The 22,788-nt window shown below is 38.5% G+C and overlaps 2 protein-coding genes and 1 pseudogene across 2 annotated transcripts in view; 2 read left to right on the top strand and 1 right to left on the bottom strand.

Moving 5' to 3' along the window:
- Positions 1-22,788, top strand: part of COL19A1 (collagen type XIX alpha 1 chain) — a 338,927-nt gene that overhangs the window by 18,854 nt on the left and 297,285 nt on the right. The window contains exon 3 of the mRNA XM_037746028.1: positions 21,893-21,967. Coding sequence (XP_037601956.1) covers positions 21,893-21,967 — 75 coding nt within the window. The remainder of the gene's footprint in view (positions 1-21,892; positions 21,968-22,788) is intronic.
- Positions 5,916-6,462, top strand: LOC108318378 (annotated as a pseudogene).
- LOC108318380 (small nuclear ribonucleoprotein G) lies at positions 10,181-10,583 on the bottom strand. Its single transcript, XM_017549437.2, has one exon. It carries the CDS (start codon positions 10,544-10,546, stop codon positions 10,316-10,318), a length of 231 nt encoding a protein of 76 aa, XP_017404926.1. The 5' UTR covers positions 10,547-10,583; the 3' UTR covers positions 10,181-10,315.

The raw sequence follows: 22,788 nt of genomic DNA, 5'->3' as shown, positions 1-22,788 counted from the left end.
CCAGGCTGGAGCACAGTGGGGCAATCTTGGCTCACTGCAACCTCTGCCTTCTGGGTTCAAGCGATTCTTCCGCCTCAGCCTCCCAAGTAGCTGGGACCACAGGCGCGTATCACAATGCCTGGCTAATTTTTTGTATTTTTAGTAGAGATGGTGTTTCACCATGTTGGCCAGGATGGTCTCGATCTCTTGACCTCATGATCCACCCACCTCGGCCTCCCAAAGTGCTGGGATTACAGGCCTGAGCCACCGCACCCAGCCACAGTTAATTGAATATTGTAATATATATTATTCAAAATACATTGTTATTAAAGTACAGATGTATGGAGATAAGTGCATTTTAGTTAAAATATAAATTATATGTTGACCAGACAAATTATGGTTTCTTTCCCTGCAATCAGTAAACTGATATATAGTGTAAGTAATACTAAGAAGCCTCATTGAGCTGCAAAGAGTATTAACAGAACATGTTTACATTTATTTTGCATGATGACTATACTTTGATTTTCCCTTTTGTTTTTGTAGTGCACAAAGAATGACCTCGTCCCCTGGCTTTTCCTAAGGCCAGAAGCCACTGTGTCCAGAGAGCAACTAGTCCATTTTTAGTCTGAGTATGAGATGTATACACAGATCTTTTAGGTATGAAATCAGTTGAAAAAACAAAATATTAAAATAATGTATTTTAGTGGTCTGAGCTTCTTAGCTATTTGAGAGGAGAAAAACAGAATTCGACATGCTTTCAGGGAATAAGAAAAAAAATGAAAAGGAAGGGTTTCAACATGCCTTTGGTGAATTTATATGAATGGGTATAGAAAGTATATATGAGTGGGTATAGAAAGTATCAGACGAATGGGAGGAAAAATATTTAACAAAAGATGTGATCTGATCTTAAGATAAGAATGCCTAGCAATATAATAGGAGGTCAAACCAGTAGGATAAAACAGAGAGATTAGGGGAAAAGTGATATTGTCTGTGTGTGTGTGTGTGTGTGTGTGTGTGTGTGCGTGTTTAAGTACATGTTTAAAACTGTGGGTGGGAGCATAATGCACTTCTACTATAGAATGAAGAGACTTTCTGGCCAGGCGCGGCAGCTCACGGCTGTAATCCCAGCACTTTGGGAGGCCAAGGTGGGTGGATCACGAGGCCAGGAGTTCAAGACCAGCCTGGCCAATATGGCGAAATCCTGTCTCTACTAAAAATACAAAAAATAGCTGGGCATGGTGGCACTTGCCTGTTGTCCCAGCTACTCAGGAGGCTGAGGCAGAAGAATCATTTGAATCCAGGAGGCAGAGGTTGCAGTGAGCCAAGATCATGCCACTGAACTCCAGCCTGGGCGACAGAGTGAGACTCTATCTCAAAAAAAAAAAAAAAAAAAAAAAAAAGAATTTCTTCGGTATGCTGTTCTTAAGAAGCAATGTTCAATACAGAGGGGAAAATGTTGGTTATAGGAAACTTGTGTTTTGTTTCTACTCTACCATTGAGTGGCAGGCTTTGTGATTTTGACTCCTCTTGGATGACTTGTTCTTAGGGGTAAGCATCTTTTTTAAAGTATGTATTTTCTTTGTAAGTAATCAAGATAAAATCATGTTATACCCAAATATGATCTAGCTGCCTTGTTTTGGCTCTTTTTTCTTTTACTTTTTTTTTTTTTTTTTGAGACTGAGTCTTGCTGTGTTGGCCAAGCTAGAGTGCAGTGGCATGATGTCAGCTCACTGCAACCTCTGCCTCCTGGGTTCAAGCGATTCTCCTGCCTCAGCCTCCTGAGTATGTGGGACTACAGACATGCACCACCATGCCTGACTCATTTTTTTATATTTTCAGTAAAGAGGGAGTTTTACTATGTTGGTCAGGCTGGTCTTGAACTCCTGACATCAAATCATCGGCCCGCCTTGGCCTCACAAAGTCCTGGAATTATAGGCATGAGCTACTGTGCTCAGCCCCTTTGGCTACTTTCAGTACCCCCGACGAACTCTGTAAATTGCCCAGGTCCTTCAAGCCAAATAAGGAGGAAAGTGAGGCTGGTAGTCATTAACATCTTAGTATGAATTTTTTTTTATTATACTTTAAGTTCTGGGGTACATGTGCAGAATGTGCAGGTTCTACATTAGGTATTTCTCCTGATGCTATCCCTCCCCTAACCCCACGACCCCCGTCAGTCCCCAGTGTGTGACGTTCTACTCCCTATGTCCATGTGTTCTCAATGTTCAACTCCCACTGATGAGTAAGAACATGCAGTGCTTAGTTTCCTGTTCTTGTGTTAGTTTGCTGAGAATGATGGTTTCCAGCTTCTTCCATGTCTTTGCAAAGGACATGAACTCATCCTTTTTTATGGCTGCATAGTATTCCATGTTGTATATGTGCCACATTTTCTTTATCCAATCTATCATTGATGGGCATCCGGGTTGGTTCCAAGGCTTTGCGATTGTGAACAGTGCTGCCATAAACATATGTGTGCATGCGTCTTTATAATAGAATGATTTATAATCCTTTGGGTATATACCCAGCAATGGGATTGCTGGGTCAAATGGTATTTCTAGTTCTAGATCCTTGAGGAATCACTACGCTGTCTTCCACAATGATTGAACTAATTTACACTCCCACCAGCAATGTAAAAGCATTCCTGTTTCTCCACATCCTCTCTAGCATCTGTTGTCTCCTGACTTTTTAATGATTGCCATTCTAACTGGTATGAGATGGTATCTCAATGTGGTTTTGATTTGCATTTCTCTAATGACCAGTGATGATGAGCATTTTTCATATATTGTTGGCTGCATAAATGTCTCCTTTTGAGAAGTGTCTGTTCATATCCTTCACCATTGTTTTTTTCTTATAAATTTTTTAAAGTTCATCGTGGATTCTATATATTAGCCCTTTGTCAGATGGGTAGATTGAAAAAATTTTCTCCCATTCTGTAGGTTGCCTGTTCACTCTAATGATAGTTTCTTTTGCTGTGTAGAAGCTCTTTAATTAGATCCCATTTGTCAATTTTGGCTTTTGTTGTCATTGCTTTTGGTGTTTTAGTCATGAAGTCTTTGCCCATGCCTATGTCCTGAATGGTATATAGTAATGCTTGTGATTTTTGCACATTGATTTTGTATCCTGAGACTTTGCTGAGGTTGCTTATCAGCTTAAGGAGATTTTGGGCTGAGATAATGGGGTCTTCTAAATGTACAATCATGTTGTCTAGAAATACAGACAATTTGACTTCCTCTTTTCCTAATTGAATGCCTTTTATTTATTTTTCTTGCCTGATTGCCCTGGCCAGAATTTCCAATACTGTGTTCAACAGGAATGGTGAGAAGGGGCATCTTTGTCTTGTGCTGGTTTTCAAAGGGAATGCTTCCAGTTATTGCCTATTCAGTATGATATTGGCTGTGGGTTTGTCATAAATAGCTCTTATTATTTTCAGATATGTTCCATGAATACTGAGTTTATTGAGAGTTTTTAACATAAAGGGCTGCTGAATTTTGTCAAGGGCCTTCTCTGCGTCTATTGAGATAATCATGTGGTTTTTGTCTTTGGTTCTGTTTATGTGATGAATTACATTTCTTGATCTGCGTATGTTGAACCAGACTTGCATCCCAGGGATGAAGCTGACTTGATCATGATGGATACGATTTTTGGTGTACCACTGGATTCAGTTTGCCAGTATTTTATTAAGGATTTTCACATCGATGTTCATCAAGGATATTGGCCTGAAATTTTCTTTTTTAGTTGTGTCTGTGCTAGGTTTTGATATCAGGATCATGCTGGCCTCATAAAACGAGTTGGGGAGGATTCCCTGTTTTTTTTTTTTTGTTTGGAATAGTTTCAGAAGGAATAGTATGAGCTCCTCTTTGTACTTCTGGTAGAATTTGGCTATGAACTTGTCTGGTCTTGGACTTTTTTTGGTTGGTAGGTGGTTAATTGCTGCCTCATTTTCAGACCTTGTTATTTGGTCTATTCAGGGATTGGACTTCTTCCTGGTATAGTCTTGAGAGGGTGTAAGTGTCCAGGAATTTATCCATTTCTTCTAGATTTTTTGGTTTATTTGCATAGAGGTGTTTATAGTATTCTCTGATGGTATAGAAATACAGACAATTTGACTTCCTCTTTTCCTAATTGAATGCTGAGTATTCTCAGCATTTGCTTGTCTGTAAAGGATTTTATTTCTCCTTCGCTTATGAAACTTAGTTTGGCTGGATATGAAATTCTGTGTTGAAAATTCTTTTCTTTAAGGATGTTGAATATTGGCCCCCACTCTCTTCTGGCTTTTAGGGTTTCTGCCCAGAGATCCACTGTGAGTCTGATGGGCTTCCCTTTGTGGGTAACTTGACCTTTCTCTGGCTGCCTTTAGCATTTTTTTCTTCATTTCAACCCTGGTTAATCTGATGATTATGTGTCTTGGGGTTGTTCTTCTTGAGGAGCATCTTTGTGATGTTCTCTGTATTTCCTGAATTTGAATGTTGGCCTGCCTTGGTAGGTTGGGGAAGTTCTCCTGGATAATATCCTGAAGAGTGTTTTACAACTTTGTTTTATTCTCCCCATCACTTTCAGGTACAACAATCAAATATAGATTTGGTCTTTTCACATAATCACATATTTCTTGGAGGCTTTGTTCATTTCTTTTCATTCTTTTATCTCTAATCTTGTTTTCTTGCTTCATTTTATTGAGTTGATCTTCAATCTCTGATATCCTTTCTTCTGCGTGATTGATTCAGCTAATGAAACTTGTGTATACTTCATGAAGTTCTTGTGCTGTGTTTTTTAGCTCCATCAGGTCATTTATGTTCTTCTCTAAACTGATTATTCTAGTTAGCATTTTGTTTACCTTTTTTCAAGGTTCTTAGCTTCCTTACCTTGAATTAGAACATGCTCCTTTAGCTTAGAGAAGTTTGTTATTCCCACCTTCTGAAGCCTACTTCTGTCAATTCGTCAAACTCGTTCTTTGTCAAGTTTTGTTCCCTAGCTGGCAAGCAGTTATGATCCCTTGGAGGATAAGAGACGTTCTGGTGTTTGGAATTTTCAACCTTTTTGTGCTGATTTCTTCCCATCTTTGTGGATTTATCTACCTTTGGTCTTTGAAGTTGGTGACCTTTGGATGGGGTCTCTGACTGTACGTCCTTGCTGTTGATGTTGAAACTATTTCTTTCTGTTTGTTAGTTTTACTTCTAACAGTCAGGCCTCTCTGTTGCAGGTCTGCTGGAGTTTGCTGGAGGTCTACTCCAGACCCTGTTTGCCTGGGAATTACCAGAAGGGGCTGTAGAACAGCAAAGATTGTTGCCTGTTCCTTCCTCTGGTAGCTTCATCCCAGAAGGGTACCCGCCAGATGCCAGCCAGAGCTTTCCTATATGAGGTATCTGTTGGCCCCCACTGGGAAGTATCTCTTAGTCATAATACTCAAGGTGCCACTTGAGGAGGCAGTCTGTCCCTTATTAAAGCTCGAGTGCTGTGCTGGGAGATCTGCTCCCTTCAGAGCTTCCAGGCAGGGATGTTTAAGTCTGCTGAAGTTGTACCCATAACTGCCCCTTTTCCTAGGTACTCTGTCTCAGGAATGTGGGGGCTTTATTTATAAGTCCCTGATGGGCTTTTTCAGAAATGCCCTGCCCAGTGAGGAGGGAGTCTAGTGACACAGTCTGCCTGCAGAGGTCTTGCTGAACTGCTGTGGTGTGGACTCTGCCCCATTCATACTTCCCAGCAACTTTGTTTACATTGTGAGGTTGAAACTGCCTACTGGAGCCTCGGCAATGGCAGACGCCCTTTCCCCCACCAAGCTTGAATGTCTCAGGTTGAGCTCAGACTGTTGTGCTGGCTGCAAGAATTTCAAACATCTTAGTATGAATTTGTTAAAAACATTTGCATTTGCCTTTGAAAAAGATCTGTTGAGATTCTGTAAGCAGTGTATCTTTTTAAAAAATTATAAACATGGCTATAAGCCTGTGAGAACGCGCATCGGAGACCCTTTTCACAAGATGGTGCCGAAAGCGAAGAAGGAAGCTCCTGCCCCTCCTAAAGCCAAAGCCAAAGCGAAGGCTTTAAAGGCCAAGAAGGCAGTGTTGAAAGGTGTCCACAGCCACAAAAAAATGAAGATCCGCACGTCACCCACCTTCCGGCGGCCCAAGACACTGCGACTCCGGAGGCAGCCCAAATATCCTCGGAAGAGCGCCCCCAGGAGAAACAACCTGGACCACTATGCTATTCAAGTTTCCGCTGACCACTGAGTCTGCCATGAAGAAGATAGAAGACAACAACACACTTGTGTTCATTGTGGATGTTAAAGCCAACAAGCACCAGATCAAACAGGCTGTGAAGAAGCTCTGTGACATCGATGTGGCCAAGGTCAACACCCTGATTCGGCCTGATGGAGAGAAGAAGGCATATGTTCGACTGGCTCCTGATTATGATGCTCTGGATGTTGCCAACAAAATTGGGATCATCTAAACTGAGTCCAGCTGGCTAATTCTAAGTATATGTATTTCTTTTCACCATAAAAAAAATTATAAACATTTAAAAAATAAATTTTATTGTGTATATTTGAGGTCTACAGCATATTATGGGATAGATATAACTAACTACTGTAATGAACAGAATAACAAATCTATCATATCACATACTTATTTTTTTAACAAGTGGCTAAATCTTATTTAACAAAAATCTCAAATACAATTTTATTGTATTTTTTTAGTCCTTATGTTGTATTTTCCATCTCTAGATACAGTCATCCTACATACCTGCTGTCTTGTATCCTTTGAAGTGCATATCCCTATTTCCTACTCCCTCCCACTAGTGATAAATGCTGTTTTATTCTCTATCTCTGTGTATTTAAGCTTTTTTTTTTTTTTTTTTTTTTGAGACTGAGTCTCACTCTGTTGACCGGGCTGGAGTACAGTGAAGCAATCTCAGCTCACTGCAACCTTCACATTTCGAGTTCAAGCAATTCTCCTGCCTCAGCCTCCTGAGTAGCTGGAACTACAGGCGAACGCCACCATGCCCAGCTAATTTTTGTATTTTTAGTAGAGACGGGGTTTTCACCATGTTGGCCAGGATGGTCTTGATTTCCTGACCTCGCGATCTGCCCACCTTGGCCCCCCAAAGTGCTGGGATTACAGGCATGAGCCACTGTGCCCAGTTGTATTTAAGCTCTTTTAAAAAATATCCCACATGTGAGATCACACAATTTTTTTCCTGTTTCCTATTTATTTCACTTAGCATAATACCCTTAAGGTCTATCTATGCTGTGGCAAATGGAAGGATTTTATTTTTGTTAAGGGTGAATAATATTCCAGTGGTTAAAATGTCTAAATGTAATAACAAAAACCATAAGACTTCCAGAAGAGATCATAGGGGAATAGTTTCCCAACATTGACCTTGGCAATGATTTTATGCATATCACATTAAGATCTCAGGCTACAAAAGTGGAAGTAAATAAATGGGACTAAATCAAACTAAAACACTTCTGCACCACAAAGGAAGCAATCAACAGAATGAAAAGACAACCTACAGGCTGGGAAAAAATAATTACAGACTGCTTATCTGATAGTATCCAAAATTTATAAAGCATTTTTACAACTCAATATAGGTAAAACAAATAATTTGATTTTTAAATGGACAAAGGATCAAAACATATATTTCTACAAAAAAGAGATAAAAATGGCCAACAGGTATATGAAAAAGTGCTCAATATTACTAATCATAAGAGAAATGAAAATTAAACCACTATGAGATGTTACCTCATAACTGTAAGGATGGCTATTATCAAAAAGACAAGAGATAACACAAGCATGGCAAGGATATAAAGAGAACTCTAGCACACTGTAGGTGGTAATGTAGATTGGTAAAGCCATTATGGAAAGCAGTATGGAGGTTCTGAAGAAATTAAAAATAGAACTACAATATGATCCAGCAACCCCTCTTTTGGGTCTATGTCCAAAAAAGAGGAAATTTCAACCTTATAAAGACATATCTGCACTTCCATGTTCATTGCAGCATTATTCACAATAGCTAAGACATGGAAACAACCTAAATGTTCATGGATGGATGAATGGAAAAAGCAGTGCTTTTTTTTTTTTTTTTTTGAGGTGCAATTTTAGTCCTTACTTTTGCAGTAGTCCAAAGTCTTTGAAATGACACAGTTCTTTGCCTCTGTCTACCTGACATGATATTTGGATATTTGGGTCTTTTCTGTAGTTCTTCAAGGTACATGTACATTTGCTTAAAAGTGTGCTTTTGTAGCAAAGTATTTTAATACTTAAAGAAATGAACATCCCCACATTGTGATAGCTATTTCCACTGCCTTGCCATTTTTGTGTAATGAATCCATAATATACATGTATTCAGATTATTGTGGTTTAAATCTTACACCTAAATAATTAAGATTTAGGTTTTTTTCAGCTTTTCACTTCAAAACACATGTGCTAAAGATATGAAATGGCATTTGATTTTCATGAGGACTTTTAGTAAAGAAAGACTTTCATAAATATTGCTAGAAATGTTGAATTCTATTCATTTCAAAGTGACAGGTTTATTACTTTGAAATCATCATATATTTGCTAAGTCCTTAGAAGAATTTAAATAAGATATATACTGTTTCCAACTTGGCAGTAGGCCAACATACCTCCCTTCTCATTACCAAAGTCTCATAATGGAAAGTCCCTTTCTACTCTCTTGGTACTCTTTTTACTAATCACCTACTGGGGCCTCCATACATAGTTGTGAGTAATTTAGTCTTATTTATTATGGTTATATAGTCATTCATAGTCATTATAAAAATATGATCAGAATGTAGGTTTTTTTTTTCAGTTTTGCAAGAATCATTTTTAGCTTAAAATATTTTCCCACAGAGATGCTATTTTCCTCCTTTTGTTAAGACATTACACACACTAAAGTTGACAAATCTTAATGAACAGTGTAGTGAATTTCTACAGATACATCTATACTCCTGTGTAACTACTACTCAGACCTAAATATACACATTCAAAACCCCAGAAGCCTTCTGTGTACCTGCTCCTAGTTAACATTTTACCATGGTAGCCACTACACTGACATAGATTAGTTGTACAATCTCTAGACCTTCATATAAAGGAAATTATACTGTATGTGTTAATGTTGCAGGACTTTTCCTTAGTTCAGCTAAAGATGGAGTTCTTTGTCCCATGGCCATGAAAATTCAGGCTCACAGACAATTTGAATAGTGGGTAAGAAAGGGTTTTATTGTGTGAAAAGGAAGGAATGAGGGAAACAGGAACTCTTGTTAGGCCGGAATCCCTGCTAGAGCACTTCCTACCAGGCCATTTGAATCCCAGGTTCTACACAGAAAGAGGAAGGGCCAGGCTTCTCCCTGTGGCAAAGGGTGTGAACTTCCCAAGGATCCACCTCATTGGGCAGGCTGTTTGGAGTTTCTTCAGGGACACCATCCCACCTGGGTGTCTCATTCCTCCTCTAAAGAAGTACATCTAATTGCTGTTAGATTAAGGATAAGGAAGAAGACTGATTTTAACTGCTACCTGCTGACAGGTGGTGCTGTTTTGGGCAAATGGTAGTCCCATTTCCCTCAGAGGCATATCTCCGTCCTTGCCATGAATGCCAAAGCAGCTTTCATCCATGAAGCAGGGAGGGCCTAGAGAATAGGAATTATCCACTCTCACCTGTGCCTCTATCCCCTTGATTGTCAGTGCCTTGTAGTTCCCTAGACCTCACTTATGTGATGGATATTACATGTAGTTTTTATCCATGAAACAGGAAGTTTGGGGTTGGCTTAATCGGCAGGAATCAGCCATGCTCACTTGTACTGTACCTTTTCACAATAGCCCCAGCAGAAGGGGCTATTGTCAGAGGCTCTGAGTTGCATGACCATGTGGAGTTTAATGGCCTGAAGGCAAGAACAGACAAACCCTGTTATTAGAAAACATGTATCAAAATGAAACAATGGGAGGGGTAAGGACAGATCAAAAATTCCAAGGCCTTTTACCAGTTTGCACGGGGAGAGGGAGGCTAAACACCCAACTAGCAAAAAATTACCCTTTTGCTGGAATGTTGGGTTTCTAGGTTTCTTTCTCCTGAGCTTAATCCTAAGCCAACTAGTTTAAAGTTTGGGAAATTAACTCTTTCCAGTTTGGAGGATGCATCGGAGGGGAGTGTCCCGGTAGTACTGAGACACAATTACCTATCAGTGAAGAGAGGACAGAGGAGAAGAAANATTAAAAAGTTTTTTTTTTGACTATTACAAAAGTTTATTTAGCAAAAAGTCTAATGTGAAAATGTACATGACCTAATTTTTACATCATAGTAAAACAGGCCCTATGGAGAGAGGACATGGGTTTCTCCGCTGAACAGCCATTATTTATACTCGTTCCAAGGCTTCTAACATGATGATACTATTTCCTCGTATTACCACCATTCCAATATTGTTCTGTTGTCCGCTAGTCGCCATCTCTACACATTCATCTATCACAAGATTCATAAAGGGATCAAATCCCCGCAATATTCCTTGGACATGTCTGCCACCATTTAATTTCAATGATAACTTCTTGTCCATAAATTTTTTCAACTCAGGAGGGTGAGCTTTGCTCATGATGGCTACTCCGCGGGCACACAGAGGCCTTGGAACGGAATGCCAACAGGGCACCTTTTAAAGGAGTCCCAGGGGTTCAGGATGCATTTGAAAAGGGCACAAAGGCTGTGAATGGCTACCCATCTAGAAAGAGGGGAGCAGGCATCTCTGTCTCCCTTCTCTTCCTAGCAGATAGCTGGGGTATATGAGGGAGAGAGAGAAGAGCATCCTCTTTCCCTCTTTCATCCTTGCATCCCCATGTCCTCACCACCTTGGCAGGTGCTGCCATGAATGCCAAAGCAGCTTTCATCCATGAAGCAGGGAGGGCCTAGAGAATAGAAATTATCCACTCTCACCTGTGCCTCTATCCCATTGATTGTCTGCCTTGGAGTTCCCTAGACCTCATTTATGCCATGGATATTACATGTAGTTTTTATCCATGAAACAGGAAGTTTGGGGTTGGCTTAATCGGCAGGAATCAACCATGCTCACTTGCACTGTACCTTTTCACTTCCATTATTGTCTGCCTCTGGATCCCTCAGGTCCAGTTTTCTATCCTAGGTGTTTGACTCAGAGCTTAGAATTGAGTCTGGGATAAAAATGTGTCTTGAGTGGGTTACATGGACTCAAAAGCAGAATGCTAATTTAAAACTGAAACTGAGTCCTCTTCCAACAAGGGAGGGGAAAGGGTGTTTTGTCACACATCCAGGTAACTGGTAGCTATAGTCATGCTTGCTAAGATTTGGGTGCATGGTGTTTGACTTTGGTTAGCTTTCTTGGTTTTTCTCTAAAAGGAAACCTCTGAGTGATGGCCATTCTGTTTATTCCAATTGCTTGGCAGGATTTACAGGATAATTGCTCAGAACTAGAATATTGATTCAGATTTCTATATTACCCATCCCTTTTGTTCTTTCTGAGCTGCATCTGGAGATTGTTGGTTGGTTCACAGGAACAACCAGGGTTAGCCTAAAATGTAAGCAAAAACTTAAGAACAGTTAGTGAGTTTAGAATTTAATGACAAATATATAAGTTTTGAAACATGAATTTTTCTCTCTCCAGTTCTTATTTTTGTTAAAACACAAATCATCATAGGACTGAATGGTTTCCAAAATAGACTTCAGTTTTTTACTTGGCCTGATTATTTGCAAAAAAGTACAGTAAGAATAGTTATTTTTATATCAGTTTTTTTGGATTAGCTTTGATGGAACTCTGTTCTCCAAGGAATCTTAGATAAGACCTTTTAAAGCTAAGCCCAGCCATGGATTTATCCTGAAATACCTGTATGATGAGTGATCCTTTCCTCTTAAGGTCCGTAATAAACTTGGAGATCCTAGACCTGTTAGAAAGTGACATTTTTTTTTTTTTTTGAGATGAAGCTTCTCTCCTGTTGCCCAGGCTGGAGTGCAGTGGCATGATTTCAGCTCATGGCAACGTCCGCCTCCTGGGTTCAAGTGATTCTCCTGCCTCAGCCTCCTGAGTAGCTGGGATTATAGGCATGTGCCACCATACCTAGCTAAGTTTTGTATTTTTAGTAAAGACAGTTTTCACCATGTGGCCAGGCTATTCTCAAACCCCTGACCTCAGGTGATCCACCCACCTCAGCCTCCCAAAGTACTGGGATAAAAGGCGTCAGTCACTGTGCTCAGCCAGAAAGTGACATTCTTAACTGACCACAGGTCAGGAACCCTGTACAGGGACTGCGGAGACAAGAGTATGAGGCCCCTGGGCCTTCATCATCCATGAAGTTGAGATTGACTCCTTAAAGGAAAGCATACCCTTCCAGTCAAAGGCTTGGTAAAATAACCACTTTCTCCAATTGTGTCCTGCCCCCAAAGAAAAATGCATTCTTATTGTACTGATGCAAACAGCTATATTGCTATAAGTTAGAATACTCACAGAGAGTTTACAAATTTTAGAGGAGACAGGCAGAGAGAAACAAACATGCTCCAAATTTTGTTCATAGGAGCATACCTTACTCAATTTTTAAAGGTAATTAATTATTTTTATATCAGTTTTTTTGGATTAGCTTTGATGGAACTCTGTTCTCCAGGGAATCTTAGATAAGACTTTGAAATAATAGTTTGAAATAAGTTTGCTTGACTATGAAAGCCCAAACAAGGATCAGCAATATTCCAACCAAAAGTCAAAAAGGTTGCTTCATCTTTCTCAGTTCAGTCCATTTAGTTAACTCTTGTTTTGCTTGATATGCATGAATGTTTCAGCTCTTCATGAGTTCTGTACTGTTTTCCTTTATTCCAATGTTACAATTTCGAAAGTTGTCAGAAGTCTGTATTTCAGAGCACCTGTTACAGTTCTATAGCTTATTATAAACTGTCTTTTGAAAAGGATTAAAACAGGACAATTGTCTGTGAATAGCAAAATGTCCAGGGTAGTTACAGTTAGAAACACAACTGACAAAAAAGTTTGGTTATCTCCCTGGTTTACAGTAACTTAACACAGCAACTGAGGACTAAGCTTTGATTTTTAGCTTGCCCAGATTCCTTTCTAAGGGCTCTGGGGTTTCATGCCCTACAAACCATAAATTCTCATCAGATGGGCTTTACTTAACCCTGTATATCATGACTTACTTTCCAATCTGACTCTGGCATAACAAGGGGAAAAATCAAAATATTTTACCCCAAAGTATATTTCCTTGCCATACCTGGAAGTTGCCCTGCAAAGTCTCTTGCCTTCTGCTTTTTTCTTGATCTCATTTAACATATACTTCTTGGGCTTCTCTTAGAAGTTCTTCTATAGGTATATCTTTCCAGTTTTCTATGTTTTGTAATTTCTTGTTAATATCTGGCCAAGTATTAGTTACAAAATGAAGCTTTAACATCCCTCATTTGAGGGGGGTCTTCTAATTCTAGACCTGCATATTTCCTCATTTGCTCTTTGAGTCTTTGTAGGAATTTTATAGGTCTTTTTATTATCTTTCTAATATTTTAACACTAGGCCTAGAGGATTATTAGGAGAAAACTGTTGCTAGTTTTATTCTTTTTGTCTCTTACCTTACTTGGGGTATTTCTCATCTTGATAGTTTTGGGGTAAAGCTTAATTTCCCTTACTGGAAATTTCTTGCCTTTTGGGGTGAGGCTCAATTTCCCCTACTGGAAACTTTTCGCCTTCCCTTCTATAGGAGGTTTCTGTGAGGCTCAATCTCCCATAATGGAGATTTTCTCACCTCTTTTTAACCTCCAGGACACTCTGACCAAGGAATACTTCACCATCCCCCACAGCTTTTCTTACCTTGGTATGTTCTGACCAAGGAATACTTTACCACCCCCATGACTTCTCTTGCCTTGATATGTCCTGACAAAGGAATACTTCACCACCCCTGCGGCTTTTCTTACCTTGGTCCTGACCACCAAGGAAATACTTTGTTGCTATTGCGACGTTTCTTATCTTGATCTATGCACAGAGTTACCTGGTCACCCTGGTATGTGATGATCTTTTTTCCCCAAATTGTTGGTCTGTTTTTTCCTGCATTGCTGAGAATCTGGGTTTATTTATCACACTGGCTGGGTCTTGATTCCTTACTCCTGAGGCTGCTGCAATGAGGCAGCAGGGTGCGCCTCCTCACAGCAGAGGTCTAGACCGTCCCCAGAGGAGAATGGGAATTCCAGATGAACCCCCAATTAGTTAGAAAGAAACTTTCAGTCCCAAAAAAGAAATAGCACTTGAATATAAGTTTCCTCAGGAAGGCAATTTACTTGTATAGAAAGGTGGTGTGTCTCACAGCTGGAGCAATGGCAAGAACACACCTGAACAAGGGAAGGGAAGGGGTTCTTATTCCTGATGCAGGTAGCCCCTACTGTTGTGTCATTCCCCTATTGGCTATTGTTGGACCACACAGTCTAAGCTAATTCTGATTGGCTATTTTAAACAGAGCAGGGGTATGAGTCAGAGTGGTGGGGTGAGCAGTTTTGGCAGGACAGAGAGTTACAGAACAGGTGACTGAAGGTGACTCAGGTCAGAACAGGTAACCAGGGGTGACTCAGGATGGAGCAGATGACTAGGATGAGTCAGGACTATAAATATGTGGGTTAGGAGTGGGATGCACAAGGGGGACATGTAGTTTTACTCTCCGGTAACCAGGAGAACAGATGTGAACTACTGATTAGAGCTGGTGGGAAGGTTCATTACTGAAACTAGGGGCAAGGAGACGAAGAGAACAAGTAAATTAAACTTTAAAATGGTGGACAAAGAACACAGAAACTGAACATACTGGTGTACTGATTCTTTGAAGAGAAACTTGGAGCTTACTATATTTAACACTGCCCTAATGGAATAGGTTCCTTTTTCTGTTCTAACATATGAATTACTCTTATAACTGTCAAACTGTAAATGTTATTTATCTCACCTGTTTTATTTCCAAGGAAATCAATATCATGGTATTCTGAAGACCAGAGGTATGAATCACCCTCATTTATAGCATCCCACCCCAGATCTGTTTCACTGCTAATGCTCTGCTGCCAAAACTTTGCAAGCTACCGCCCTCTAGAGACTACCATTGAAGAGGTGGGCACATAAGATTGTAAGGGCTGGTTTTGAGGGATAAAATTAGGACAAGATTGAACCCTCCAAATCAAGAAGGGGGTACAAAAAATGCCCAACTAACTGGTAAAACAATTTTAGTTGCCTTCTAAACTATTATGTGTCACTTTTGCATATACCCCAACCACAAAAATTTTCTGCTTATTATGAAATTAAAGGAAAATATTTAGTAACAGGATAAAATACCTTGTAATAAAGCCTCCTGGGTATAATATTCCTAGTCATAAGTTGTGATGATAAATATATCTATACATATATACATATTTTTAATTATTTTTCAGAACAATGCTAATGTTTTGTATAGCTAATTGCTATAAGTCTGTAACAGAAACCAAGCTTACAGTAGCTCAACACATAAAACTTAAAAATAAGTCAGTCTTGTAACTTTGCCTTTTGGTTTTATTATTGGCCTTTTTTTTTTTTACTGAAAATAATAATTTTGTAATAATATATAATGAATGTCTGTCTGCATCCATACCTATATGGCCTATAACAATTAATTGGCTATGTTTTTTGACTCCTAAGGCCCTCAGCTGTAGGGAGTCCTATGGGGGGGAAAATGACACTGTAGAATTATGACTTCTCCTGTGACAAAACCTTTTTGCTCCCAAATACTGGTATATGGTGCAATACAAAAGTGGTGGGAAAAATAGATTTGTCTGCTGTTAACAATTCTATAGCAATTTAAACACTAAGGACCAGGTGTTTCTTGCATATAATTTGTAGCCTCCTCAGGATGCTACACCTATAAAAGTAAATTGGCCATAAGAGAGATTAAATTTATTAAATTCTATTTAATGTTGGTCCCACAGTTTTCAAATAAGATTTATCATAAGGTTCATATAACCCTTAATAAGGAGGGTAAACACACTGTAAGTCTAATCAAAGAATAAGAATAATGTATGTGGGGGTTTTTCTGGCTGATTGGGTTGTTTATGGCTCTCTGATTCTACCTATAACCTTGTACGCCTAAATCTTCACTATCTTTATTATATTTGTTACTATATTAACATTAGACATTTTCTTATAAATGTTATGCCAGATACAGTAAAAAGAAAGGCACAATTAAAGATGTGGATCATGATAGCTCAGAAAACAGATCTGATCTGGGATTTTTGTTGTTGTTGTTCAGACTGAACCCTAGGCCTGACTCCATGTCACCCCTTAAACAATTGGCTATTACATCAGGACAACTATGTCCTCCCTCCATTACCCAAATTGCTAATATGTAAAACTATTACTATCAAACCAGACTACTCTAGGAATGAACCATCCTAGCGCCGTGGGACCTTGCCAAATGACCATATCAGACAACTCTAGTAATGAGCACCTTATGACCTGCTGCCGTTGGCCTGAATATGCATTCTGTGGAATGCTTTTTGACCAAGAGTGGGGACTGAGGCATAAGCTCTGATTTTTTTTATCTTGCCCAAATTCCTTTCTAAGGAATCTGGGGAGGCATGCCCTACAAATCATAAATTCTTGTAACATGGGTTTTATTTAACCTGTATATCATGACTTACTTTCCAATCTGACTCTGGCATAAGGGAAAAAGTTGAAATGTTTTACCCCAAAATTGTTTCCTTGCCATACCTTGAAATTGCCCTGCAAATCTCTTGTGGGAAAAAAATCCACATTCTACAGAGAATCCCTTTTCCCCTTTGTTTTCCTTCCTTTCTTTCCAGATTCAGGATAATCAATAAGAGCCAGGTACCCTTTTAGGTCTGATATGAAACATTTTACAACCTGCTCTTGCTCTGAAGTCTGCTGTCTAAGAGATTTCTCTGCACAATAAAACTTGGTCTCCACAATCCTTTAACTTAACCTGAGCATTCCTTTCCACTGATCCCAGGTCTTAGATAAACTCAACCAATTGTTAACCCGGAAATGTTTTAATTAAGCTACAGTCTGGAAGCCTCCCCCGCCCCCACTTTGAATTTTCCTGCCTTTCTGAACCAAACCAATATATTTCTTAAATATATTTGATTGATGTCTCATGCCTCCCTAAAAATATATAAAACCAAGCTGTACCCCTGCTACCTTGGGTGCATGTTCTCAGGACCCCCTGAGGGCTGTGTCAAAGGCCATGGTCACTCATATTTGGCTCGGAATAAATCTCTGAAAATATTTTATGGAATTTGACTCTTCTCATTGACAGTAGTTTCAATTATGTGTTATAACTCCTAGCATTTTTAACTTTAAGATAAAACTTGGTAAGTTGCTTTAATCGTGTACTAACTGCAGACAAGGTTTGCTTCTTAATTAAGGGTGTGTTTATTCCCTATGTCCCCAGTTGTAAAGCCAGCAAGTCAAAAAGCTCTCAGAACCCGAAAAGTACTTCCTACCCTTAAAACACTTAGCAAATCTTGCATCTGATCTGCAGTTTGCCAATAATCTTTAAGGCTGTTTTTATTTCTCAAAGATTAAAGTCATGTGAACAGAAAGGTACTACAGATTTATATTCCCTTTAAAAATTACTTGATCCAAGCGCTTGTCTTACTTTACGACAAATTCATCAGAGCTCTTTCGACAGACATTATACACAATAGTACGCACAAAGACACGCAGAAGGAAATCTAGTTGCTGGATGGGGCCCTTTAAGAGACAGGGCTGGGAAAACATACAGATACCAAACCAGAAAGAAACTTATTCCCTAACGCAGGTTTGCTAAACAAAGCTTTGCCAAGCAGTTACAGGCCATGCCACCAGGATGTAAAAACAATATGGAGGCTTGTAGTATAAACCATACAGACATGCAAAGCACACCAGATTGGCCACAGCCCAAGACTAGCCCCACAAATCCTTTTTTACAATTAAGCTTTACAGAAAAAATAAACAGTGATCATTAGGGAGGGGTTCTGGCTTAGCAAAGAGGGAAAATATCTTTAAAGCTTAACTCCTGATGGGGTGGAGAAGGGGAAAGAGAAAAGTTTTTAAATATCTGGGGAAGAACATCTTATTTTTATGCAACTAATTCCTCCACCAGGAAGAAAAGATTAAGCTTAATTACTGTCCAATAGAGTTAACCCCATTAGCCAGGGAAGGGGAAGGCTGTGGCAGCAGGGAGTGGGGATCAGCTGGGCGCTGCTGCTTACCAGGTCCTGAAAAAGGAAGGAAAAGACCAGGTAAAGGTCCCCCACCCCAGGAAGCGACAGGGGGTGATGGTGTGGTTTCCTATAAGCTCAGAAGTCCAAGGAAGAAAAGGCTTAGAAGCCACAACAAGATGTTTTGTGTTCCCATTTCAGTCACTACTTCTTGAGTACCCACTTTGCACACCAAAAATGTTGCAGGACTTTTCCTTAGCGCAGCTAAAGATGGCGTTCTTTGACTGTCCCATGGCCTTGAAAATTCAGGCTCACAGAAAATCTGAATGATGAGTAAGACAGGGATTTATTGGGTGAAAAAGAAGGAAAGGGGGAAACAGGGACTCTCTCTAGGCCAGAGTCCCTGCTAGAGCACTTCCTGCCAGATTGCTCAAATCCCAGTTTCCACAGGAAGAGGAAGGGCCTGGTTCCTCTCCACTGCAAAGGGTGTGAACTTCTCAAGGCTCCATTTCAGTGGGCAGTCTTGTTGGAGTTTCTCCAGGGAACCCCTCTGACCTGGCTGTCTCATTAATAATTTTCTTTTGGTGAATAATATTTTTCTATTTAATATATCTGTGAGTTTTATCTAGTTGTTACATGTATCAATACTTTATTCTTTTTTACTGCTCTACAGTTTTTCATTGTATATGCCACAATTTAATTATCTTGCTCCTTCTTGTTGATAAACATTTGGGTTGTTTCTGGTTTTCGACTATTATGAGTAATGCTGCTGTATATATTCTTGTCTAAAAGGGCCATGTACACTCATGTTTTTGCCCTCCTTTCTCTTGGTTCACTGAATTTTCAAGTCATACAGTTCATATATATTTAGCTTTATTAAATACTGCCAAACAGTTTCTGAAGTGTATTACAGGCGTGAGCCACCACGCGGAGCGAGAATTTTTTGATATATAAAGGAGGTAAACTACTTAAAACGAAACTGAAACTTCTGATTCACCAGTTCCCCCTTCATTTAACAAATATATCACAGATCTCAGGTGTGGCAACAGGGTATCATCTTAATATATTTAACCAGGAAATAAATTAGATTCTAAATAATCCTACCACTTAATCAAATTTAAAAGTAAGAAGCAACTATACTGCAAATGGGCTTTTGAAGCCGGTTTTTATTGTAATTGTTATTTTCCTCTTTAGTTCTTTTTGCTGTTTGTTCGCTCATATTGGCATTGCTCTGTTATGGATTTTAGTGCGATTTGGGGGTCTGGGTGATGGTGAGGTTATTTTAGATTTTGTCTGGCTTTTCGCTTGTTGGTTTCTGTTCGTCGTCCTTTTTGTTGGTTCGCACCATCTTTTTTTGTATCTGTGGACTAGAGTTTCCTTCTCATTTCTGAGTTGGCTTTTTGCTCTTTTTGTGTTGTTTTATCAACGATTTACGTCTTATTGGCATTTTACTTTTCTTTCTTTTTTTTTTTTCTTTTTTGTTTCTGTGTTCTTTTCAATGCCTCTTTGCTTTCCCACGTTCTTGGAGATTTTTTTCTTTGTGTTACTTTGTTGTTTTGCTTTTTGCATTTATTTGTCTGTTTATCTTTAGTTTTTATGCATTGTATTAATTTTCTTTGTTCTTTGTTTTTGTTTGTGGATTTTGTATTGACTCAGCATGGTTTAGTAAGCTTACCCTGCCTTTTCTACTGAATTTAGTGTGGTTTTTGTGGTCATTGAGGAAACCATATCTTTTGGGGTGTGTTTTTGTTTTTCTTTTTTTGTACCGACAGGTTATTCTGTTTTTTGTATCTTGTATTTTCATTTTTCTAGCTGGTTCTTCTTTAATTTTATGTTCTTTTGGTTATCTTCTTAGTCTTTTACCTTCATCTCCTTTTTTAGCTTTTCCTCTGTTGTTTGATATAAATTTGAGAGTTAACTTGTTAGTTTCTCTCCCATGCACCCTTGTTCCTTACTTTTGGGTTTTTAATTTTTTTTGCTCTGAATCTAGAGATCATTCTTCGTACTGGCATCTTTTTCTATTTTGGTTTTGCTTTCTATTTATTTTTTTTCTCCCTTCAGTTTTTTAGGTTTTTAATTTCTGTCATCCATTTTTGGTTGCTTTTAGTGTTTATATCTTGTATGGTGTTTTTGTGTTTTATCCTGTTTTGTCTTGATCTGTGTCATTTTTTTGCGATGTTTATAGACTCTCTCTTAATTTTTGTCTTATTTCTCGGGTGCTTTTTTCTTTAGGTGTCTCCGTTGGTCATTTTCCTGTTCTGTGTGTTGTTTTTCTTAGTATTCTGTATTCTTATTTCCCTTGTTTTCCTATTTTTGTTGGCAATGTTTTTTGTTGTATAGTTGCTTCTTACTTTTAAATTTGATTAAGTGGTAGGATTATTTAGAATCTAATTTATTTCCTGGTTAAATATATTAAGATGATACCCTGTTGCCACACCTGAGATCTGTGATATATTTGTTAAATGAAGGGGGAACTGGTGAATCAGAAGTTTCAGTTTGGTTTTAAGTAGTTTACCTCCTTTATATATCAAAAAATTCTCGCTCTGCGTGGTGGCTTACGCCTGTAATACCAGCACTTTGGGAGGCCAAGATGGGTGGATCACGAGGTCAGGAGTCCAAGACCAGACTGACCAACATGGTGAAACTTTGTCTCTACTAAAAATACAAAAAAAAACTTAGCTGGGCTTGCTGGCATGCACCTGTAGTCTCAGCTACTCAGGAGGCTAAGGCAGGAGAATCGCTTGAACGTGGGAGGTGGAGGTTGCAGTGAGCCCATATCGTACCACTGCACTCCACTCTGGTGACAGAGTAAGAGTCCGTCTCAAAAAACAAACCAAAAAACTTCTAAGTTATTAAACCCAAACATCAATTTTAGACATAGAGAATTAAAGTTGTGATTGCATGATGCCAAAATATTTAATGAATTGAGTTTAAATTTTTAAGCTAAGAGTCTTAACTCTTCAGTAGTACAGTTATCTTGGCATAATTCAAAAATTGGCTGTAATTTTGTCTGAATTAACTAGTAAATTTGCAGATTTACTAGTTTATTTGCAGATTTTACTAACCTGATTCCATTTAAACATATCCTAAGATACTGAAAAATTGATGTTTGCATATTCATTACTGTATTAGTGTGTAGTGAGTAATATTAAACATGTACACTCACTGAGTTGAGACTATCTTTTGTTTCTTTGAATATCACTAAGTGCCTTGGCACAAAAGCAAACTTTCTCAGTGATTTTATCTATTTTTTAAAATTATAGACCACTTTTATATGGTAGAGATCTTTGCTTCTTAAATTTTATATTGGTAACTTCCATGTATGTTCCCTTTAGTTTTAAAAGTTTAGTATCACCCAACACCAAAACTTGAATTAAAGTTGTGATAAAATATAGTAGTAGTTCACTTGTTTTACTATTGTACGTTGAATATGAAAGTTTAATGATGTTAAAACTAGCTTATTTCCAAATGTCAAGGATACATAAAGTGTTCCAATAATAGTTATAATAATAATGGCTAAAACTAACAAGTATTCTTGTGAACCAAGCAGTGTTCTTAGCACTCTACGTAAATAACCATATGTAACCCTCACAAAAACCCTGAGGTGGGTAATGTTTTTATCCTCATTTTACAGAAATTTAATAAATGGTTTAATTTATTTCCATTTTATCTTAAGTTTCTGACTGTACTGTGTATTTCAATTTCATTTGAAGAATTTAATAGAAAACATAATGCAAATCTTCTGTGCTTTTTTTTTTCTTAATAGAAGAGTCATGCCCTATCCTGAGAGTAGAGAGACATCAGCTGACATATGACAATATAAACAAACTTGAAGTTTCAGGTATGCAATATAATCCTTTGCAAAATAATATTTTATCTAAAATTATCACCAGATACTAGATATGGAATACATGTAGGTGAATCTTTGACACTGCAATTTAAGATCATAGCATTAATATAAAAATGTTAATAATTATTTTTATTTATTTTTATTTTTTATTTTTTTGAGACAGAGTCTCACTCTTTCGCACAGGCTAGAGTGCAGTCATACAGCATCAGCCTGCTGCAACCTTCACCTTCTGGGTTCAAGCAATTCTCCTGCCTCAGCCTCCCGAGTAGCTGGGACTACAAGTGCATGGCTAATTTTTATATTTTTAGTAGAGATGGTGTTTCACCATGTTGGCCAGGCTGGTCTGTAACTCCTGGCTTCAAATGGTTCATCTGCCTTGGCCTTCCACAGCGCTGGGAATGCTGCCATGAGCCACCGCACCTGGCTCATAAAAATTTAAGGTAGATGATGTAGAAAAAATTCTGAGAGCAGGGTTCTATATGTTTAATCTGTGATCAACAACACCTCAACCTCTTGGAGAAAAAAAAAGTTACTTAAAATTATAAAAGTTGTGTCCATTGTAGACATTTTGGAAGAAGAAAAAAAAAATTGTGAGAAGGAAGATGTCACCACCCAGAGAAAGACAAGATTACCATTTTGGTAATCCTTTTTATCTTTCCTTTTGGTAATCTTTCTTCCTCCTTCTTTTCCTCTTCCTCCTCTTCTCTCTCTCTCCACACTCATAATTCTTCCATTCCATTTTTAAGCATTTCTTCTCATCAGTATACATTCTTTAAAGCATAATTTTAAAAAAGTCTGCTTAGATTTAAACT

The sequence above is a fragment of the Cebus imitator genome, unplaced genomic scaffold (genome assembly GCF_001604975.1).
Source record: "Cebus imitator isolate Cc_AM_T3 unplaced genomic scaffold, Cebus_imitator-1.0 Scaffold218, whole genome shotgun sequence".
NCBI lineage: Eukaryota > Metazoa > Chordata > Mammalia > Primates > Cebidae > Cebus > Cebus imitator.
The sequence above is the reverse complement of the archived record's forward strand: the minus strand, read 5'-3'. Positions and strand labels throughout refer to the sequence as shown.